The sequence below is a fragment of the Urocampus carinirostris genome, chromosome 18 (genome assembly GCF_059441175.1).
Source record: "Urocampus carinirostris isolate Australia breed hairy pipefish chromosome 18, RoL_Ucar_1.0, whole genome shotgun sequence".
Classification (NCBI taxonomy): domain Eukaryota; kingdom Metazoa; phylum Chordata; class Actinopteri; order Syngnathiformes; family Syngnathidae; genus Urocampus; species Urocampus carinirostris.
The window spans coordinates 2750017-2772041 of record NC_142366.1 but is presented as its reverse complement, the minus strand read 5'-3'; the positions used below and the strand labels follow the sequence as shown (position 1 = coordinate 2772041).

At 45.2% G+C, this 22025-nt stretch overlaps 1 protein-coding gene across 1 annotated transcript in view; it reads right to left on the bottom strand.

Moving 5' to 3' along the window:
- LOC148348016 (sodium channel protein type 5 subunit alpha-like) overlaps window positions 1-22025 on the bottom strand; it is a 191580-nt gene that overhangs the window by 32104 nt on the left and 137451 nt on the right. The window contains exons 20-23 of the mRNA XM_088322381.1: window positions 11972-12126; window positions 6984-7157; window positions 4743-4865; window positions 2642-2917 (exon numbers count right to left, since the gene is read on the bottom strand). Coding sequence (XP_088178507.1) covers window positions 2642-2917; window positions 4743-4865; window positions 6984-7157; window positions 11972-12126 — 728 coding nt within the window. The remainder of the gene's footprint in view (window positions 1-2641; window positions 2918-4742; window positions 4866-6983; window positions 7158-11971; window positions 12127-22025) is intronic.

Genomic DNA, 22025 nt, shown 5'->3' with positions numbered 1-22025 from the left:
GATCAAATCATCAAATGTCATCAGTAAGATAAAATGCGCCAAAGAATAAGCTTTTGTCTTTTTGTGGAGAGCTGGTTTGCCGGTTTTGTTAAATTTGGTCTCCAAATACATGGTAGACTTAAAATATTTGGTTTCATTGCTCTCTGGGTCAAAAAATTTCGGAACCATGCCCTACAAGGTGCTGACTTGGGGGGAGTGGCTAATCAGCCACACCTGCAATCTCTTTATATAGGCTCATATTGAATGGCTTTGACATCAGAGTTTGTCACTGTTCGGTTCTGGTTCTGGTTTTTGGACATTTTGAAACCATTTGTTTATTAAGGTTATAGTACTTGGTATGTGGGTGTTATTAAACAACCATATTTTTTGGAGCACATCTGCCTTGTTTCTTGCTTCCCTGCGTATTGGTCCGCCCTCAAAACATGACAAGATTTTTAAACCTGTGTTTCATGGTCCAAAAGGGTTGATCATTGATATTTGGATCTAAAACCAGGGCAAGGAATTTAAAAAAGGATAAGAATGGAAATGAGTTGCTCCTTATCGAAAGTCCTGCAGAAGATGAGTGAGCACTGAAATGTCCAAGCTCCTCATCATCTCCATCTCCATGGCAACAGCCATCAACATGCCCTTTTACGGACTTCGTTCATCTCCGCAAACTTTTGAACCACGTGACGTGTTAATGGGAGGGCAGGCGGTTTCCACGACGACCGTGAAAACATGGAGGGATGCAGAGCTGCCCGTCATCAAAGCGACGGCACTCATTCAACTTCCATTTCTTCTCTTTCCTTATTTCCAGCTACCTGTCAGGCTTCTATTCTCCCGCTCGCCCTTTGCCTGGTCTTTCGGCGCTTACTTCGACACTCTAAAAATAAAAAGCCTCTAAGGGAGGATAATACTAGCGGCGTTGAGGATGCCTGCAGTGACGGAGTACCGTGAGGACGCAGCGGCCATGAGGGAAAATGTCTTTCTTTGGTTCATTTAGTGCACCATAGGGATAAAATATGGGAGGGAGGAGGAGAACAAACATTAGGGATAAAAGGTTGTATTTTTTTAACACATAAACTGGAGAGAAGCTTGGCAAGATGGAAGGAGGATAGAAGAAACAGGTTGCATAAGAAAAGTAAAACATCAGAAAATGGAGAATAGGAAAAACAAAATACAGTGGGGAAAATAAGTATTTGATCAACCACTAATTGTGCAAGTTCTCCCACCTGAAAATTGTCAACACAGGCAAACCTCATCCACGAGAGACAGAATGTGCAAAACAACCCTAAGAAAATCACATTGTTTGATTTTTGAAGAATCAATTTGCAAATCCATCTGTCCAATAACTGCACCACTTATGCTCAGTAAGGTAACGGGTTGCAGGAGCCTATCCCAGCAGACTTTGGGCAGTGCCAAAGCACACCTTAAAGTGGTTGCCAGCCAGTTGCAGGGAATATAATAACTATATATACAGATATCCATCCATTATCTGCACCGTTTATCCTCAGTAGAGTTCACATAGACAGACAACTCAATTGCTCATTCACAATTACAATTTGGACTGGCCAATTAACCTGACATGCATGTTTTTGGAATGTGGGAGGAAACTGGAGTGCCTGGAGGAAACCCACGCAAGCATGGGGAGAACATGCAAACTCCACACAGGAAGGTTGGTAGCTGGAGTTGATCTCATGACTTCAGAACTGTGCCGTGGACGCGCTAACCACTCAACCGCTCTGCCGCCTTTATTTGCAAGTGATGGTGGAAAATAAGTATTTGGTCAATACCAAAAGTTAGCCTTTGTAGCCTCTGTTGGAAATAATGGACGCCAAAGGTTTTCTGTAACTTTCACAAGATTTTTACACACTGTTACCAGTATTTTGGCCCATTCCTCTATGCAGGTCTCCTCTAGCGCAGTGATGTTTTGGGGCTGTCATTGGGCACTATGGACTTTCAACTCTCTCTACACATTTCCTATGGGGTTAAGATCTGGAGACTGGCTAAGTCACTCCAGGACCTTGAAATGCTTCTTACTAAGCCAGTCATTTGTTGCTCTGGCTGTGTGTTTTGGATCATTGTCATGCTGAAAGACCCTGCCACGTCTCATCTTCAATGCCCTTGCTGATGGAAGTATATTTCCACTTAAAATCTCTCAATAAATGGCCCCAACCATTTATTCCTTTACACAGATCGGTGGCCCTGGTCTCTTTGCAGAAAAAAACACCAAGTGATGATGTTTCCACCTCTACACGTTAAAGTGGGTACGGTGTACTTCGGTTGCAATTCAGTAATCTTCTCCAAACATGAGAAACTGTGTTTTTACCCAAAAATGATTTTGGTTTTATCTAACAATAACACATTCTTCATCGTGCAAATGCTCTCTAGCGAATCGCAGACGGGCCTGGACGTGTACTGGCTTCAGCAGGGGGACACGTCTGGAAGTGCAGATTTTGAACCCCGTGCAGCGCATTGTGATACTGATTTTGATCTAGCTACTTTATTGCATCACCACCCCCATGTTCTTTGGTGTTCTGTTGGTGTAATTACAATTTAAATATATTGACTTTAATTGAACGTTTTTATCCTTTCCTTTGGCAAAAATGATATAACAATAATTATCGTTATTGTTTCATCCCCCAGGCCTACTTACGCTTACCACTTGCAGCAGCGCCAAGTATCCAGCTCCCACGTTGTCAAAATTGACTTTGACCTTGGTCCAGTAGTAGAGCGAGGTGTCATTGAGGGCCTGACACTCGGACTTGTTGTTGATGAAGCCGGCCTCGTAGATGTGACCAGTTCGGTTGACGCAGCGGCCGAATTTGCCGGCAAACAGATTGACGCCCATGATGCTGAAGATGAGCCAGAAGATCAAGCACACCAGCAGAACGTTCATAATGGAGGGGATGGCACCGATGAGCGCATTCACCACCACCTGAGATCAGATAGCGTGTGGCAATAAGGAAACATGCTCAGATCAAACTCATTCGAGCAGTGCTTCTCAACTGGTCCGATTTCAGGGCCAACAGTTAAACCCTAATAACAGATTGCGACCCAAATTAAGGGGAACAATTCCACTTCTCAAATTCATTGAATGAAAGGATTGTGCACATGTGGGCAGAGATAGTGGAATATATTCACCTTTTTATGAAAAAACAAAATGACCAGCAAAACCAAAAAGACCTCAAATAACTAATTGTACTTACTATTAGTTTTGGATGTGAGAAATTTAAAACTGTATTTGATAAAGCTTGATTCATGTTCAGACAAATAAAATACTACACTAAATATAATTAAACATCTCTATATGAACTCTATTTGATTTTTTAATCCCATTTGTCTCCCTTAAGTCTTTTATTTCATGTTAACCCTGGAGTGCCATGTCCAATCTAGTTGTAGACAACGTTCAATATGTTGTTATCATTGACAATAAAACTTATTCTAAAAGCGTCCATATTCTTCAAACGGTTCAAGAACAGAATTCAATTTACTTTCGGGTACATCTTGGATTAGGATTTCAGGCCAATTTTACAGGAACAGTAAGGGATTAACATTTTCTGCAATGTAATCACGAAAAATTGTATTCAAATCAAAAGGCGGAACAAGAGGATGCTGGGAAGGATATCATCACCCCTGTTGAACTGTAGTTAAAAGGACAATTTACTGTACGTAGCCTTTGTTGAGCTTCTTCCGTTGAGCCAGGTTTATTCAACATGTTTTATGTGATCCATCCATCCATCCAATGTCTTACGCTTATCCGGGTTCGGGTCGCGGGGGCAGCAGCCTTAAAAGGGAAGCTAGTCGTCCTTATCCCCTGCTACCTCCTTCAGCTTATCTTACGGGATCCCGAGGCCAGCCTAGAGACATAGTCTCTCCAGCGTGTTCTGGATAGCCCCCGGGGCCTCCTGCCGGTGGGACATGCCCGGAACACCTCCTGAGGGAGGCGGCAAGGAGGCATCCTTATCAGATGACTGAGCTTCTCACATTATCTCTAAGGGAGAACCCAGACACTCTGCGGAGGAAACTCATTTTAGCCACTTATATCCGGGATCGTGCCTTTCGGCTGAGCTCCCTCTTCACCACGACGGACCGGTATGTGATCAACCATGGTTAAAAAATACGATTAATTTTGGTCATACATCACAGGATTCAGTCTTGCATGGCAGCTGTCACTTTCAGCCATGAGGCTCAGATGAATATTTATGTTATAAAAATAATTTTGCAACAAGCCATGTGCGGAACAGTTTATGTTCAAAATTACCTTTTTGTGCAGAAGGTAAAGGATAAAGACATTTAACCCATTAACTTTCCTGTAAAATTCGCCTAAAATCTCAATCCAAGATGCACCCAAAATAAATTGAATGCTGTTCTTGAACTGTTTGGAGAATATAGACGCTTTTGGTATCTTTTGAAAGTTAAGACTCTAAGGTTTTGCAAACTGAAATGTTCCCTGCAAGTGCTACGAACATTGAATAATCTGGTCCTCCATCCAGGTAATAACCAGTTCCGACCCTTCTTAGCTTCCCAAGATCGGGTGTTTTCAGGCTGGTACTGTATTTCTATAATTTTTATTTCAATAAAGTTGATATTTAGTTTTACGGTCATTTTGTACTATATTTTTTTGTATTTCTGTGGTAGTATTTTGTTATTGACACACAAAGGGACAATAGGGACCAGTTTGGCACAGAAAAAAACATATTTTCATGAATAGCAATCATATTACTTTGTCATGATATTTTAACACGCCTTTTAAGTCTTACCCGCATGCCTTCGAACCTGGACAGAGCTCGTAAGGGACGAAGGGCTCGCAGCGTCCGCAGAGATTTAATTGCTGCAAAGTCGGAATAACCCAATGTATTGGCCACCAGGCTCACCAACGACACCTGCAGGAGATCACAGCCAAATGCATTCATTGCCGAACCAATTTGCTCTATCGTAAGCTATTATGGATCTCAAATACAGTAGTACCTCTTCATACAAGCCTAACACGTTTCTGGATTGTGCTCAAAACTTGAATTGCTCATGTAATGAGGGAATTTTCCCGATATTATATAAATAAAAATGGGGGAATCACACTCCTCAGTCTCCCTGGTAAGGTCTATTCAGGGGTCCTGGAGGGGACGGTCCATCAGGAATTCAAATCCCGGAACCAAGAGGAGCAGTGTGGTTTTGGTCAAGACCAGATCAGCTCTACACACTCTGCAGGGTTGTCAGGGAGTTTCGTTATCCTGCCTACATGTGTCTTGTCGACTTGGAGAAGGCATTTGACCGTATTCCTCTAAGACCCCAGCGGGGGCTGCTTCGGGAGTACGGGATACCGCACAGTGTAATCCAGGCTGTGCAGTCCCGGTATGCCTGGTGCCAGAGTTTGGTCCGCATTGCCGGCAGTGTGGTGGGCTTGTTTCCGGTAGGAGTTGAACTCTGCCAGGGCTGCCCTTTGTCATTCTATTCATAACTTTTATGGACAGAATTTCTAGGCACAGGCTTGGTTGGGAAAGGGACTGGTTTGGAAGCCTTGGCATTGCATCTCATTTTTTTTGGGAGATGATGTGGAGCTATTGTCTTCCTCGAGCCGTGATCTTGAGCTTTCACTGGAACGGTTCGCAACCCAGTGTGAAACGGCCGGGATGAAGATCAGCACCTCAAAGTCCGAGACCATGGTACTCAGCCGGAAAAAGGTTAGCGACTTTTCTGGGTTGGTGTTGAGATCCTGCCCCAAGTGGAGGAGTTCAACTATCTCAGGGTCTTGTTCACAAGTGAGAGCAGGATGGAACGGTGGATCAACTGACAGATCAGTGCAGCGGCTGCTGTCATGTGGACCCTGTACTGGTTCGTCGTAGTAAAAAAGAAGCTGAGCCAAATGCCAAAGCTTTCGATTTACCGGTCTATTGCCGTTCCTACCCTCAACTATGGTCATGAAGTGTGGATCATGACCGAAAGAGTAAGTTCCCGAATACAAGCGGTTAAAATCAGTTTGTCGCTGGGCTCTCCCTTAGAAATAGGGTGATAAGCTCGGTCATCAAGAGGGAACTCAGAGAAATAATTAAAAACAAATTGGTCCATTCCTGACCTCCCATAAGCATCAAGGTGAACCCTGAATAGTTATAAAACACATCTTGCCAAACACTAAAAAATACAAATAGTAATTAAACATTAAAGATCCATCCACTTATCCTCACTAGGGTCGCGGGGGTGCTTGAGCCCATCCTTGCTATCTTCGGGTAGTGGGCAGGGCACACAGAGACATAATTGGTTATTCACACCTAATGGCCATTGCAGGGGGACTGACAGATACAAAACTGTTGATGATACTGTACACTTAGATTTAAATTGACTGTAACTTTTAGTTTTTATTCATCACTTTATTTAGCCATTTAGCTGTTCTGGCAACTCTTTCACTTTCTAAAGCTCTTCAAAAGGGAAAGTGGGATATATTTAATGCCTAGTAGTGGTACAAAAAACTTTAAATCTCTAAAAAACAACAACATTGAATTAAATACAAGGCAAAAATACATTAGTTCAAAAAAAAGATAGGTGGAGAAACTTGTATTCAATTTACAAAGTGGAATCTTTACATACAGTGAGTCGCCGCCATGTTTGTCTGCCCTGTTGGTCTGCCCTGTTGTTGCTTGCAGTGGCACTGGTTTTCACAAGCATTAGACAGCAGTGCCATCTAGTGGTCAAATATTACACAATGGGGCTTAAAAGCAAAACATATCCACAGAGATTTGTCTCTGCCTCCCCTCCAAAATTTATGGGAATGCGTAGGGCAAGTGTCAAAAAAAAGATCCGTAGCACGACTAGTAGTGGTAGCCTCTGGGAATGCTTGTGACTTGGACTTTCCGTCATATGTGTTGGAAGACTGTTGCTCCAAATAAATCTTGTATATCAAAATTCCCGTATTTAGAGGTGCTCAAATATAGATATATGACTGTATACCCTGTGGTGCCTTGTTGTTGTGTTAGCCATAGCGTTACGCTGGCGACGTCTCTGCAACTTACGTCCACGATGAGGAAGTCAAGCCAGCACCAGTAGTTGGTGAAGTATTTCTTGAAACCATACGCCAGCCACTTCAGCATCATCTCCAGAATGAAGATGTAGGTGAATATCTTATCGGCGTACTCCAGAACCACCTTCACCACCTTTCTCTGCTCGATGTAGATGTCCTCGAAGGCCTGTTGACAGGGAGGACGGAGCGTCATAAACAATGTTCCTTTTAAGATCAGGTTTCGTACACCTTTTTAATAGCCAAATTCAAGCACTATACAGCCAATTTTAATTTTTTTTTTCCAGTACCCATAGATCAAAGGAAACATTGCTTTTTTGGGGGCTTCGATCTTGCTGCTAGCACATACTTTATGCTATTTTGCGTTGTTCCTATTTATGATCTTCGATCTTTTTGTGTCAATCGGGTCCGCCACTCTGCTTCAACAATGCACGCACAGCTTTAATACGTCACACTTGTTTACAAACACGGAAAAAGCCCCATAGGTAGAATAGAATAGAATAGAATATACCTTTATTGTCATATTTACAAAATGGGTTGAACAACTAAATAGGACGTGGCACTCCAGTGTCACATTTTACAGTGAGAGTAAAAGAAAACAAAGAAAATAAAGGAACAAAGAAGATAAAGGTTATAATTTACACAATATTTACACAAGAAAGTGTGGGCATGAAGGGTGTTACATATAGTTTTGGAATCTTATTAGTGCAATATGCAGTAGTGCAAAATAATCAACATTTTGCAAAGTGAGCATAGACGTAAATACAATTTTACAGCTGTATGAGGTTGTGAGTTTCAGTTTTTTGTGCGGTGTGTGAATAGTCGTGATGGCTCTGGGGAAGAAACTATCTCTGAGTCTGTTAGTTTTTGTTTTGTGTGAACTGTAGCGTCCGCCGGACGGCAGCAGGTCAAAGAGGTGGTGGTCGGGGTGAGAAAAGTCCTTGATGATGTTTTCTGCTCTGCTGAGGTAGCGGGAGCAGGCAATGTCCTGCAGACTAAGTAGAGAGCAACCAACAATTCTCTGGGCTGTGTTGATGACCCTCTGAAGTGTTTTCCTGTCTGCTGCCGTGCACCCAGCATGCCACACCTTAATGCAATATGTCAGAATGCTCTCCACTGTGGCTCTGTAAAAGGACACCAGCAGCTGCTGTTTCAGATGATTTTTCCTGAGTACTCTCAGGAAATGGAGTCGCTGCTGGGCCTTTCTACCAACGCCCTGGTGTTTGCAGACCAGGAGAGGTCATCGGAGATGTGCACACCCAGGAATTTGAAAGAGTGGACTCTCTTCACAGTTTCCTTTTATAATGAGTGGTGCTGGGTTCCTGCCTTTCCTCCTGAAGTCCAGTATGAGTTCTTTTGTTTTTGTGGTGTTCAGTATGAGGTGTTTTTTCGAACACCACGTTGTCAGTGACTCCTCATCATCCCTGTACGCCTCCTCGTCCCCTTCAGAGATGAGGCTGACCATGGTAGTATCGTCGGCGTACTTAACAATTGTGTTTGTGAGGTGGGTCGGTGAGCAGTCGGAGGTTTAGAGGGTGAAAAGCTGGGGGCTCAGTACACATCCTTGGAGGGAGCCAGTGCTCAGTGTTTGGGTGGGAGAGACGTGGTTGCAGAGTTTCACGGACTGTGGGCGGTTTGAGAGGAAGTCCATTATCCAGTGGCAGATGGATAATGTTGATGTTAGTCGTGAAAGGAGTCGAAGTCTAATCTTAGTCCCAGGTTAGTAAGTTCCTGGCGACTGAGGGTATTTGTTGCCGGGCAAGTATTTGTCAAGGAACATATGAGAGATAAAAGAACACTAAAAACAAAAAGACTAACTGAAGAGCCTGAAGCCGCTGCAGTCGCGCGCGCGCCGCCATCTTGGGGGAGGTAATAGTAGGTAATAATGGAGACCTCAGACATAGGAGGCGTCCAATTGAGCTCAGCCCTTATCCCGACCTCCCGGACCCAGCGTCCTGTCCTAGAAGCTCACCTCCTAATCCCCCAGACTCTGACGGCACTTATTGATTCCGGCGAATAGGCCAATATCCTAGACATCGCCCTTGCACAAAAGCTGGGGTTACCACTTGCTTGTCTCCCGACCCCGGTATCTGCTCGAGCTCTGAACGGTCATCTGTTGGGCACGGTAACACAAATTACGTAGCCAGTGGAGATGAGACTGTCCGGGAATCACTACGAGCGGATACGTTTTCACCTGCTTCCTTCCCCTGGTCAACCGCTCATCCTGGGACACCCGTGGTTGGTGCAGCACAACCCCCACCTCGACTGGCGTTCAGGGGCAGTCCTGGAATGGGTGGTCGAAGGTCACCGGACCTGTCTTCGCGCCACTTCTCACCCTGACCGAAGGCTCCACCAGACTTGTCTAATGTTCCTGCCTACTACCACCACTTGCAGGGGGCCTTCAGTGAAGCCAAGGCCACCTCTCTGCCCCCACAACGACCCTATGACTACGCTATAGACCACCCCTCTAATCCCTCTCAGCACCCGAGAGGCAGGCCATCGAGGAATATATCTCTGACGCTCTGGCAGCGGGCATCATACGGCCATCATCGTCACTGGCAGGACCGGGGTTCTTTTTTGTGGGGAAGAAAGATGGATCCCTGCGCCCCTGCATCAATTACCGGTGTCTGAATGAGATCACGGTAAAAAGTCAGTAACCCTTACCACTGCTCTCCTCCGCCTTCAAACTGTTTCAGGGGGCCACTGTTTTCTCCAAACTAGACCTCCACAACGCTTACCACTTGGTTCATATCCGGGAGGGCGACGAGTGGAAGACGGTGTTCAACACTCTAACTGGGCACTACGAGTATCTGGTCATGCCCTTCGGCTTGACCAATGCCCCCGCCGTCTTCCAATCTCTCATAAACGACGTGCTGCGTGACATGATTAACCGGTTTGTTCTACCTGGATATCCTGATATTTTCCAAATCCCTGGAGGAACACACGCATCACGTCCAGCTCGTCCTTCGTCGCCTCCTGGAGTACTCGCTCTTCGTCAAAGCGGATAAGTGTGAGTTCCACGCCAAGACCGTAGCCTTCCTGGGGTATATCGTGGTGGAGGGGAGGATCCAAATGGACCCCGCCAAGGTATCAGCAGTCACCTCCTGGTCCGTCCCCGACTGCCGCAAATAATTCCAACAGTTCCTTGGGTTAGCCAACTTCTACCGTCGATTCATTAGGAACTAACTAGTTCAATGGCGGCACCCTCACGGCACTCACTAGTCCCAAGGAGCCATTCTGATGGTCAACGGTGGGCAACAATGCCTTCGTCGCCCTCAAGGCCCACTTTTACTCGGCTCCATCCTCCAGGTACCTGACCCTGAACGTCGGCCGAGTACCACAAGATGCACCTTTTTTTCGCGTCATTTGTCCCCTGCCGAGTGTAACTACGACGAGGGGGACCAAGAACTGTTGGCCGTAAAACTGGCGTTGGAGGAGTAGCGGCACTGGATGGAGGGGGTTCCGGTTCCGTTCCTAGTATGGACTGATCACAAGAACTTGCAATACATTCGCTCCGCTAAGCACCTGAATCCACGGCTGGTCCCTGTTCTTCACCCGGTTTAGTTTCACCCTTTCCTACCGCCCAGGGTCCCGTAACGTCAAGCCTGATGCCAGTTCCAGAAGGGGGACAGCCAACCCCGGGGTCCAGCTGCCATTCTCTATGCTTCCCGCGTAGTAGCCACACTCACCAGGGACATTGAGAACAAGGTCAGGGAAGCGCTCCGGGACCAACCAAGGCCCAGTACCTGTCCAGAAGGGCGTCTGTTTGTCCCGGAGGATCTCCGATCAGAGGTTCTCCAAAGGGGGCACGACTCCCCCTTGTCCTGCCACGCGGGGGCAGCCAGGACTAGTAAATTAATGGCTAAAAAAAATGACTACTTTTCTGTCCCGACGTTTCTGGTGGCCATCCTTGTTGAAGGACACTCGAGAGTACATTAAGGCCTGTCAGACCTGCTCCAAGAACAAGTCATCGAATCAGCCTCCCGCTGGCCTGCTCCAGCCCTTTCCTGTCCCCAATCGTCCCTGGTCCCACATTTTGGGGGGGGTTCTGTCATGATTACTGACGCGGGGCACCTGTGCCCGTTCCTTGGCGCCAACAGCCCTGGGCGCTGATTGGCTCCCCCTACTTTTTAAACCCCCCTGTTCCAGGTTACCAGCGTCAGACCGTCTGCGACCCTCAGCTTCTGCTAGACCAGCCCTCCAGCTCTGACTCCCTCCTATTTTTGGCTCTCGTATGTTTCCCGGCTTCGACCCGTTTCTGTTTGACCATGTCTCTGCTCCTCCGTCCTGGCAACCGACCTATTTTCACCGCCTTCGACATCGCCACTTCTCGCCACGGAAGTGCCACTTCCGCATTCCGAGCGATCTGCTCCCCACGACCGACGATCATCGGAGAGTGGGTACCAGCCTTTGCCTCCTTCTCAATAAAACTAAGAGAAATTAACGCAATTGGGTCCTGTCTCCGTTTCTGATTCCTGACATTTGTGTATTTTAATTAATATTTTATTGTTTCGTATTTTCAGGGATTTTGTGTTGTTGTTCGACTTTAAATATGTTGAGTGTGTAAAAATATAAACTTGTTTTTTATTTGACAATATTTTGTAGATTTATGAATATTTTAATTCATATTTCATGTGTTTTGCAAGGGTCCACTGTAATACTGGAAGTAGAAATAATTTCAAGCATTTTCAAGCACTTCACCCAAAACTCAAGCATGTCAGAGCATAAAAGCACAGGCCTCACACTATCATCCAAAAGGCCACAAATTGCTGCCGGCCCGCGATTTTGAGACTAATGACTCAATCTCGTGTTTACATTGACCTCAAAATATCGCCTTTGAAACACCACAGAGGGAACCTGTATAATTTTTACCTGCATTAACTGTAATTCCGGCTGAATTTGCAAGTGAATTAATTTTGCAGTGCGCAATTGCGTTGGTCATAAACTTACAGGACTGGTGACCCTGATATTAACAAGTCTTACCAATGCGCCCGAGCTGAGCAGGATCATAAAGATGATGAAAGACTCAAACCAACTGTGTTCCACGATGTGGTAGCAGGTCTTCCTCATTCGCCACCAGGCTTGACCCAGGCCTGCTGTTGTGTCCACATTGCAGCACTTGAACTTGGACGTGCACACTGCAAACCAAAGTTTTTCAATGGATTTTGGGATGTCTACACAGGGTTCATATACCTTTTTCATGGCAAACGCTTTCAAGGACAATTTTTTAGGTTTTTCAATACCTTCAAAGAAAGATATGAAATGAATGATCTGCATTTATATACAGTAAGACCTCGGTTATCGCAGTTAATGGGGACCAAAACCACCCGCGATAAGTGAAAAGTAGCGGCGCACTTCCAAAAAAAAACCAACGTTTTTTTCTTTTTTTTTTCTTTTCTTTAATTATTATTTTTTAGACCCGTTTAATGGGGAGCAAAACCACCCGCAAAAAGTGAAAATCTGCGAAGTAGCGAAGCCCCTTCAAAAAGAAGAAAAAAAAAAAATCTCATCTCATCTCATTATCTGCACCGCTTATCCTTATTATCCGCGTGAGGGGGGGGGGGGATTTTGTACGGATTTGGGCAAAACACCGGCGCGCGGTTTTGGTGCGGCTTCCGCTTCACCGCCCCCTAACCCCACAGGTCCCCCCTACCCCTTTCCCCCGCGGCCCTGTCCATCGGCCGGAGCCATCGAGGGCCGTGTAGCGCCATGTAGAGCCATCGCGGCCCGAGCGGGAGATGTGAAGTTGGTGACTTTTTCATCCGTGTTAACAAACGCATTTTGTAGAATACGATCGCGCTTTATTGTTTGAATAAACGCATTATATAGACTACGATCGCCCAATCATTTTAATTAGCTCGCTTTATGGTTTTAATAAGCGTATTGTATAGAATACGATCGCTTTTGTCTGGAGCGCAGCAGAATGCGCGTTCACGCGAGGAGGGGAGGATTCTGTACGGGAGTCGGATTTGGGCACAACACCGGGAAACGAGAACGGGTCCGGACCAGTGTGTGAAGTGCCTTCATTTTAAAGACTAGGGTCGTCGGTCGAGGGGGATTCCCGCAAAAAGTGAAAATCAGCAAAGTAGCGACGCCCCTTCAAAAAAAAAAAAAAAAAACATTACAGACCGCGAAGCTCTGAATCCGCGAACGTCGAACCACGAGGTAGCGAGGTCCCACTGTAGCGCTTTTCAAGTCAATGACTTCCCAAAGCGCTTTACAGTGTGCTTCACATTTCCCAATAGTGGCCTTGTATTGCAGCCATGTAAGAGGCTAACCTGCTTACATGGCGGCGCGCATGGATGCTGCGGCTAGTTGCTCTCGAGCTAATCTTACATTTATTACCGTTCTCTTGTCTTTTTTTGCTTTCTTTTTTGGACACATGCGTGGCCAAAAATACTTACAGTAGGGACGAACTTATTCGGTTGGGTGGGCGTCTAAATTTCGACTTTTCGGGCACTTTTTACACCGCCTATGATATACCGAACGGACTTCAAAGAGATCCGGCATCCTTGTGGACAACTATTCCTCCTAATAAACGACGACAACGGCGCCGTAAAGACAGAAAACAGAGGCGTGGTTGCCGTGCGGGTAGATGTGTGAAGCGTGTGAAGTCAAAGGAGCAAGAAGGATGCGAGGATGTGACTAATTCCACCATTCATTCCTCGCCGGACAACCGACGCTTTAAACTCAACGCTCACGAATGGCCCCAACGGCGACATCTTGTGACGATCTCTACAAAGACTACAAAGACTTCAGCTAAGTCAAATGATTCAGCAAAGCTAAAATTTGGTCTTTTAAATATTAGATCGCTTGCTCCTAAAGCTTTACTTGTTGATAACATTATTCGTGATTATAAACTTAACTGTATCGGTCTTTGTGAAACTTGGTTACGCCGGGATGAGTATTTAGCGCTAAATTATGCTTCACCCCAAGACTACGCGAGTAGCCATGTAGCACGCACGTTGAAAAAGGGTGGCGGTGTCGCGCTCATTTCTGAAAAATCGCTCAAATTTAATCCTCGTACCTCTAATATTTACAAGGCGTTTGAGGCTCTTGTGATGCGGTCCTCTCTATTGTCAATTTATGTAATAACTATCTATCGCGCACCTGGGCCATACACAACTTTCTTAGACGAATTTGCTGAACTTTTGTCTGAACTAGTAACCTATGCAGACAAAATTATAATTATGGGGGACTTTAACATTCATATGAACTCCCCACTCAGTTCACTTACTATTGCGTTTCGGTCTCTAATTGATGCATTTGGTTTTAATCAACTGGTTGATTTGCCAACCCACAAAGATAGAAACACGCGAGACTTGGTTCTGACTCGAGGAGTTTTAACCTCAAACATTATGGTGTTACTATGTACTACCGTTATCTCGGATCATTATTTAGTTACTTTTGAGGTGCTAGCTAAATGTAGTGTTAAAAAACTGAAGGATTTAGCGGACGCAATATAAGCACTGGCACAGTTTCTGAGCTCTTTGAACTCCTTCCTGGAGCAGTTGCGTCCTTTCCTTCATACAATGGCTCGATTGACTCACTCATGAATGAGTTCAATACTACCCTGACTAGTGTCCTGGATTCAATAGCGCCCATAAAGCTTAAATCACGTCCTGACTGCAATTTACGACAGCATGAATACGGTGAGACCTTGTCTAGAGAAGGGACTGCACAATACACAAGAGGTAAGTATTAGTTCAGGAGCAAGCAGCAGCAAGTCAACTGCAGGAGAGAGAGTGGGAAAGGTGAGAGGAGAGAGAGTGGGAAAGGTGAGATGGCACAACATTCATTTGGACAGGTAACTTAAAATTAGTTTTACCTGGTTATATCAGTATTATTTTCCCCCCATTTTATTAACACTCCACTTATTGAAACATGAATATTTTGTTCGTTTGTTTGTACATGATTCAAATTGAATCTTTTCTTCCGGCGCCGTCACGAATGGCAGCCACTCCAGCAGCTCCCGTGTTATTTTCGATTGTTCTCGATTGTTCTCAGCTCAGGGATGCTGCTGGAAATGTGAATTTCCCTTCGGGGATGAACAAAGTATCTATCTATCTATCTATCTATCTATCTATCTATCTAAAAGACGCACGCCTTGGTTTACTGATGAAACTAGAACCCTTAAACAAGAATGCAGGAAATTGGAAAGAAAATGGCGCGCTACCAAGCTTGAGGTTTTCCATCAAACCTGGTGTAACAGCTTGTTAAAGTATAAAGCGGCCCTTGCCTCTGCAAAATCGGCCTACCTTTCGAAGGTGATTGCGTCTCAAAAGAACAATCCCAAAGTCCTTTTTGACACTGTAGCATCGCTTACAAGGCAACAGACTATCGCAGATAGTTCGACGCACTCTGCTCATGACTTAATGGTCTTCTTTACTAAGAAGATTCAATGCATACAGGAAGAAATTGCTAAAGACATTATTAATACCACACATATTAAAAGGCTGAAATCTACAGATGCACGACAGGGTGGCTGTCCAGGGAAATTGTCCAGTTTTAGTGAACTGTCACTTGATGATCTCAAAAAGGTGGTGAATGCGGCCAAACCGACAACTTGTCAGTTCGACCCGCTCCCAGGTTCACTTATTAAAAGTCTTTTTGGCGTCCTTGGACCTTCAGTTCTAAATATTATAAACATATCACTCTCCTCAGGTGTAATTCCAGCAGCTTTTAAGTCCGCCGTTATTAAACCCACACTGAAACGACCCAACCTTGATCCAGAAATCTTAAGTAATTATAGACCTGTTTCAAACCTACCTTTCCTTTCTAAAGTACTTGAAAAAGTAGTGGCACAGCAGCTAAATGATTTCATATCCCAGAATAACCTTTTTGAATCTATGCAATCAGGATTCAGGGCTAACCACTCTACTGAGACAGCTCTGATCAAGGTAACAAATGATCTCCTACTGGCAATGGATTCTGGCGCTTCATCACTTTTGCTGCTGCTGGATCTTAGTGCTGCTTTTGACACAGTGCACCACAATTTCCTACTAGAACGGTTGGAAAAATGGATTGGTCTCTCAGGAACCGTCCTCTCGTGGTTCAGATCCTACCTCTCAGATAGGACGCACTGTGTTAAATATGGCAAAATGACATCTGAGCCCTTTAATGTTACAGGGTTCAGTGCTTGGCCCCCTTCTTTTCAGCATGCTTTCATTAGGTGATATTATTCGCAAGTACAATATCAGCTTCCACTGCTACACAGACGACACTCAACTATATCTTCCGTTGGAGGAATCTCCCACACTAAACTGTGGAAATTTGGAGGCCTGCCTCATTGAGATAAAAAGGTGGATGTCACTCAATTTCTTGCGTCTTAACTCTGAAAAGACCGAAATGTTAGTCATTGGTCCATCTAAATGCCGTGACTTATTCTCAAAAACTGCTGTGAACATTGACAATGTCACATCACACAGAGTGACTCAGTTAAAAATTTAGGTGTCATATTTAACCCTGATCTATCCTTTGAAACGCATGTAAAGAAAATTACTAGAACCACTTTCTTCCATCTTCGTAACATTGCTAAAATCCGTTTAATACTGTCTCAGTCGGATGCGGAAATTATAATTCATGCATTTGTTACCTCCCGTTTCGATTACTGTAATGCACTACTCTTTGGTCTCCCGAAGTCTAGAATCAAGTCTCTTCAGCTGGTACAAAATGCCGCAGCGAGGCTTTTAACTAGGACAAAAAAGTACGATCACATAACACCGATTTTGGCTAACCTGCATTGGCTCTCAGTTAGCCTTAGATGTGATTTCAAGGTTCTCTTAGTATTATTCAAAATCATACATGGACTTGCTCCCTCTTATCTTTCAGATCTGATTTGCCCCTATGTCCCGGTCCGAAGCCTACGATCTGAGAGTGCCGGTCTTCTGGTGATCCCAAGAGCAAAGAAGTGTTCTGCTGGTTCGAGAGCGTTCTCCATCCGGGCACCGGTGTTGTGGAATGCTCTTCCCCCTGAGATCCGATCTGCAACCTCAGTGGAAATGTTTAAATCTAAGCTTAAAACTCACTTCTACTCCATAGCATATGAATAACCTACTCTTCTCGTCGGCTGAAAAATAGTCTGTGTAATATAGTGTAATAATCTGTGAAGCCCTTTGAGACTAGGGTTATACAAATAAAAATGACTTGACTTATTGGGGGTATTAGGGGTTCAGTGTCTTACCCAAGGACACTTCGACATGTAACATGGACAAGCCGGGATTCGAACGAGGATCCCTTGATCCCAAGACGAGCGCTCTACCTCCTGAGCTACTGCCGCCCCAAATGCCTCCAAACCATATAAAATTACTAATTACTAAATAACTTGGTACACTATGTTTCATCATTGATAATATATCATGTCAACTGATCACCACCTGGTGGTGAGTTGGCTTCGATGGTGGGGGAAGATGCCGGCCCGACACGGCAGGCCGAAGCATGTTGTGAGGGTCTGTTAGGAACGGCTGGCAGAATCTCCTGTCAGAAGAAGTTTCAATTCACACCTCCGGCAGAACTTTGCCCATGTCCCGAGGGAGGCTGGGGACATTGAGTCCGAGTGGACCATGTTCCGCGCCTCCATTGTCGAAGCGGCTGATCGGAGCTGTGGTTGTAAGGTAGTCGGTGCCTGCCGCGGCGGCAACCCTCAGACACGTTGGTGGTCACCGGCCGTCAAGCTGAAGAAAGAGTCTTATCGGGCCTTCCTGGCCTGTGGGACTCTGGAAGCAGCTGGCAGGTATTGGCTTGCCAAGCGGAATGCAGCTTCGGCGGTTGCCGAGACAAAAACTCGGGCATGGGAGGAGTTTGGCGAGGCCATAGAAGCCGACTTCCGAACGGCTTCGAGGAAATTCTGGTCCACCATCCGGCGTCTTAGGGGGGGAAGCGGTGTGCCATCGACACTGTGTATAGCGCCGATGGGGCGCTGCTGACGTCGACCCGGGACGTTGTGAATCGGTGAGCGGAGTACTTTGAAGACCTCCTCAAAAATGACTTGACAATCCCACCGACACGTCTTCCTCTGGGGAAGCAGAGCCTGAGGACTCTGGGTTGGGCTCTCGTATCTCTGGGGTTGAAGTCACCGAGGTGGTCAAAAAACTCCTCGATGGCAGGGCCCCTGGGGTCGATGAGATCCGCCCAGGAAGTCGAATCTCGGATTCAGGAGGAACACTGTGGTTTTCGTCCTGGCCCTGAAACACTGGACCAGCTCTATACACTCTGCAGGGTCTTTGAGGGTGCATGGAAGTTTGTCATGTGTTTTTTGGACTTAGAGAAGGCCCTGCAGGGGGTGCTCCGGGAGTCTTATCCGGGCTGTGCGGTCCCTGTATGCCCGGTGCCAGAGTCTGGTCCGCATTGCCGGCAGTAAGTCGGATTCATTCCCGGTGAGGGTTGGGCTCCGCCAGGGCTGTCCTTTGTCACCAATTCTGTTCATAACTCTTATGGACAGAATTTCTAGGTGCAGCCTTTGTGGGGATGGAGTCCGGTTTGGGGGCCTCAGCAATGCGTCACTGCTTTTTGCAGATGACGTGGTGCTGTTGGCTTCCTCAGGCCGTGATCTTCAGCTCTCGCTGGAGCAATTCGCAGCCGAGTGTGAAGCGGCCGGGATGGGGATCAGCACCTCCAAGTCCGAGGCCATGGTACTCAGTCAGAAAAGGGTGGTATGCTCCCTCCGGGTTGGGGAGGAGGTCTTGCCCCAAGTGAAGGAGTTCAAGTATCTTGGGGTCCCGTTCACGAAAGAGGGTAGAATGGAACGGGAAATCGACAGATGGGTCGGTGCAGCCTCTGCCGTCATTCGGACCCTGTAACGGTCCATCGTGGTGAAGAGGGAGCTGAGTCGATCTACGTTCCTACCCTCACCTATGGTCATGAACTTTGGGTCATGACCGAAAGAACACAATCCCGGATACAAGTGGCCGAAATGAGTTTCCTCCGCAAGGTGGCTGGGTTCTCCCTTAGAGATAAGGTGAGAAGCTCAGTCATCCGGGAGGGACTCTGTGTAGAGCCACTGCTCCTCCGCGTTGAGAGGAGCCAGTTGAGGTGGCTCGGGCATCCGATAAGGATGCCTCCTGGACGCCTCCCTCGGGAGGTGTTCCGGCCACGTCCCACCAGCAGGAGGCCCCGGGGGCGACCCAGGGCACATTGAAGAGACTATGTCTCTCGGCTGGCTTGGGAACGGCTCGAGGTCCCGTGGGATGAGCTGGAGGAGGTGGCCGAGGATAGGGACGTCTGGGCTTCCCTTTTAAGGCTGCTGCCCCTTCGACCCAACCTCGTATAAGCAGAAGACAATGGATGGATGGATGGCTGGATGGATAATATATCATAAAAAAAAAATCAGAGGAGCCGTTCTGGGGCCGAAAGGGCTCTTCTCAGTGAGCCGAGCCAAAAAATCCGGTTTTCTAAATAGCGCTGACCTCTTGGGGCGGTTACTCTTCACATGACAACTTTATAATGACTAACCCATAAGAGCGGGCATCTCAGTGTCATTTTCACGCACTTAAAAAAAATCTATATATCCAACCTGACAATAAACATGGAAATGGCAACAATTTTAAGCAGTTACAAGCACTCCACTCAAAATTCAAGCATTTTCCTGAACTTGAAACTCTACATCAAGAATTCTCAAGGATTTTAAGCAACCGTGCAAACCCTGTTTATGGCCCTCAATGTCAATCAGTGGCTGAAAAAGGTTCCTGAAGCTCAATATGAGCAAGGGAACGACTTCTTCAGTTGTAACCTGTGAATTGACGTATTTTCCGGACTGTAATGCGCCCCAGAAACTCCACATTGGCCAGAAATTTAAACATGAACCTTATAATCCGTATAATCCTATCTACTAGACCAGTCCTTTTCAACTGGTTGGTTGGGACCCAAAAGCAGGTCTTTGACTTGGCAAAATAATGCTAAAAATAAAAAAGAGAGGGACAATTACACTTCTTAACAGTAGATGTTCAATCGTCATGTTTGAGAGGGACCACATCTCATTTTACAGGGACTGTTTTGGTTTGATTTAGTTTCAGTTTTAATGGTACCACATTCTGTCACTGTCTTGTACCACGGACAGACTGAAGAGATCTTTTCTTCCTCATGGCATGAAGCTCTTTAACTCCACCCGGCGGAGTAAAGGCCCACATTAAACCACACCCCCTACATTGCATATTACCGTACTTTTATTGCAGTGTGTATTTCATGTAGCACTATTTAAATACTCTATACAACACGCTACAGTGGTTATTAGCACGTCACATTGGGTATTTGTATATTGTATTCCTTTTGCTTTATTATTGTATTGTTCTCAGCGAAGGGATGCTGCTGGAAATGTGAATTTCCCTGCGGGTATGAATAAAGTATCTATCTATCTATCTATCTATCTATCTATCTTACAATGAGATTCTCAAGGGTCCATTTGAACCCAACTGATGTGTTGGGAGTCATTGGGTCACGAAACCCCCCAATTCCAACCCCTAATGCCAAGCAGGGAGGCAATGTTATAAGTCTTAGGTATGACCCGGCTGAGGCTCAAACAAGCAACCTCCCAGTCGCGGGGAGGGCGCCCGACCAGCAAGGCCACCAAGTTGTTTTCCTGTTTCTGCTCATGATAGGGTTAGTATTGATAGGGGAAGGGATAAGTAGAAAACAGAGACAACAATCATGAATACAAATATAAAAATGATGTACGAGTGTCTGCTGGAAGGTACAGTAAATGGTTTAAAAATGTTACATTTTTAGCTTTTTACCAGTATATTAATGTTTATTATCTACATAATAAATAATTGTTGATGTTAAGGTACACGTTTACTGAATATTTTGGGTAAAATTTTATTTTAGTTTGTGGCTGTTTTAAAAGTTTTAGGGGGTTGCTTGCATTTGATGAATGCTTATATGCAAGTATATACGGTAGTGTTTTTACTGGTCAATTTGTTTTTGGAAATAAAAGGTGACTATTTTATACCAACTCTGCTTTAAACAAAACAATCATTTGATTGGTTAAATTTAAAAAGCAGATTTTTTTCTTGATTTGGGTCGCAGCTTGTCATTAGGGTTGGGTGGTGGGTCCTCAAATCAGACCAGAAAACCACTATACTTTATCACTAGGGATAAGGACAACAGATCAAACTACTTTTAGTCATGGTAAAAAAATTTGAGAAACCAGAAAACACAAAATCAAAAATTGGTATAAAATGTTCACTTTTTCTCAGCTCAAAGTGACAAAGTGTAAGTGACAAAGGTTTTGAATATGTGCAGCCAGTGCAGCCATGCGTTCAGTCATATCTTTCAGGGCGATGGGATTACTTCCCACAATGCCTTTTTCTTCATTAATTTCAGAACGACTGAATTACTTACCACAATGCCCTTCTCTTTATTCAGTTCAGGACAACTAAATTAGATCCCGCATTGTAAAGACTTTGCGAGTCATCTGACAATACAGTATTGTCGTAGCCTGGCCAAAAAATAACATTGACAATTTGGTACTGTGACTAAAAATAATGTGATGATGCGAGAAAACCTAATGCCTTTTCATCTCTTGTGGTCTGGTGGATAGGGTCCCGTGGGTTTGATTCCTGCTGCATCCAATCTAATGTCACTGTAATCAGTGATATATTCCGACAATGTACAAATCTGGTACTTCTATATTTTTGTGCGACCATCAGTTTGACAGTAGTTTTAATTCCATACGCCTTATAATCCTGTGTGCTTTATGGTGGGGAAAGTACAATATTTTAGTTACAAATTGTCATTGAGATTATTTGAAAAATTTATTTTTTAATATCGCGAGTAAATATAACAGCAAATTGCCAATAGCAGATGGACTAAATCAATGGTTTCCATACATTTGTAGGCTGGCGCCCCCTTGGCTCCCCAGTGTATTTTTGGATCCCCCAAAAATAAAAAGTGTTACCTCTAATAGATAATGCAGTTTTGGGGTTGGACACTATTAGACATTTTTAGCTAGAGTCACAGTATTGGTTATTTTTTTGTGCCTTTGTGAACTCTTTTCGTACGGCGGGCAGGGCGCAAATGCCGCTTTGATGGAGGTTTGTTTACC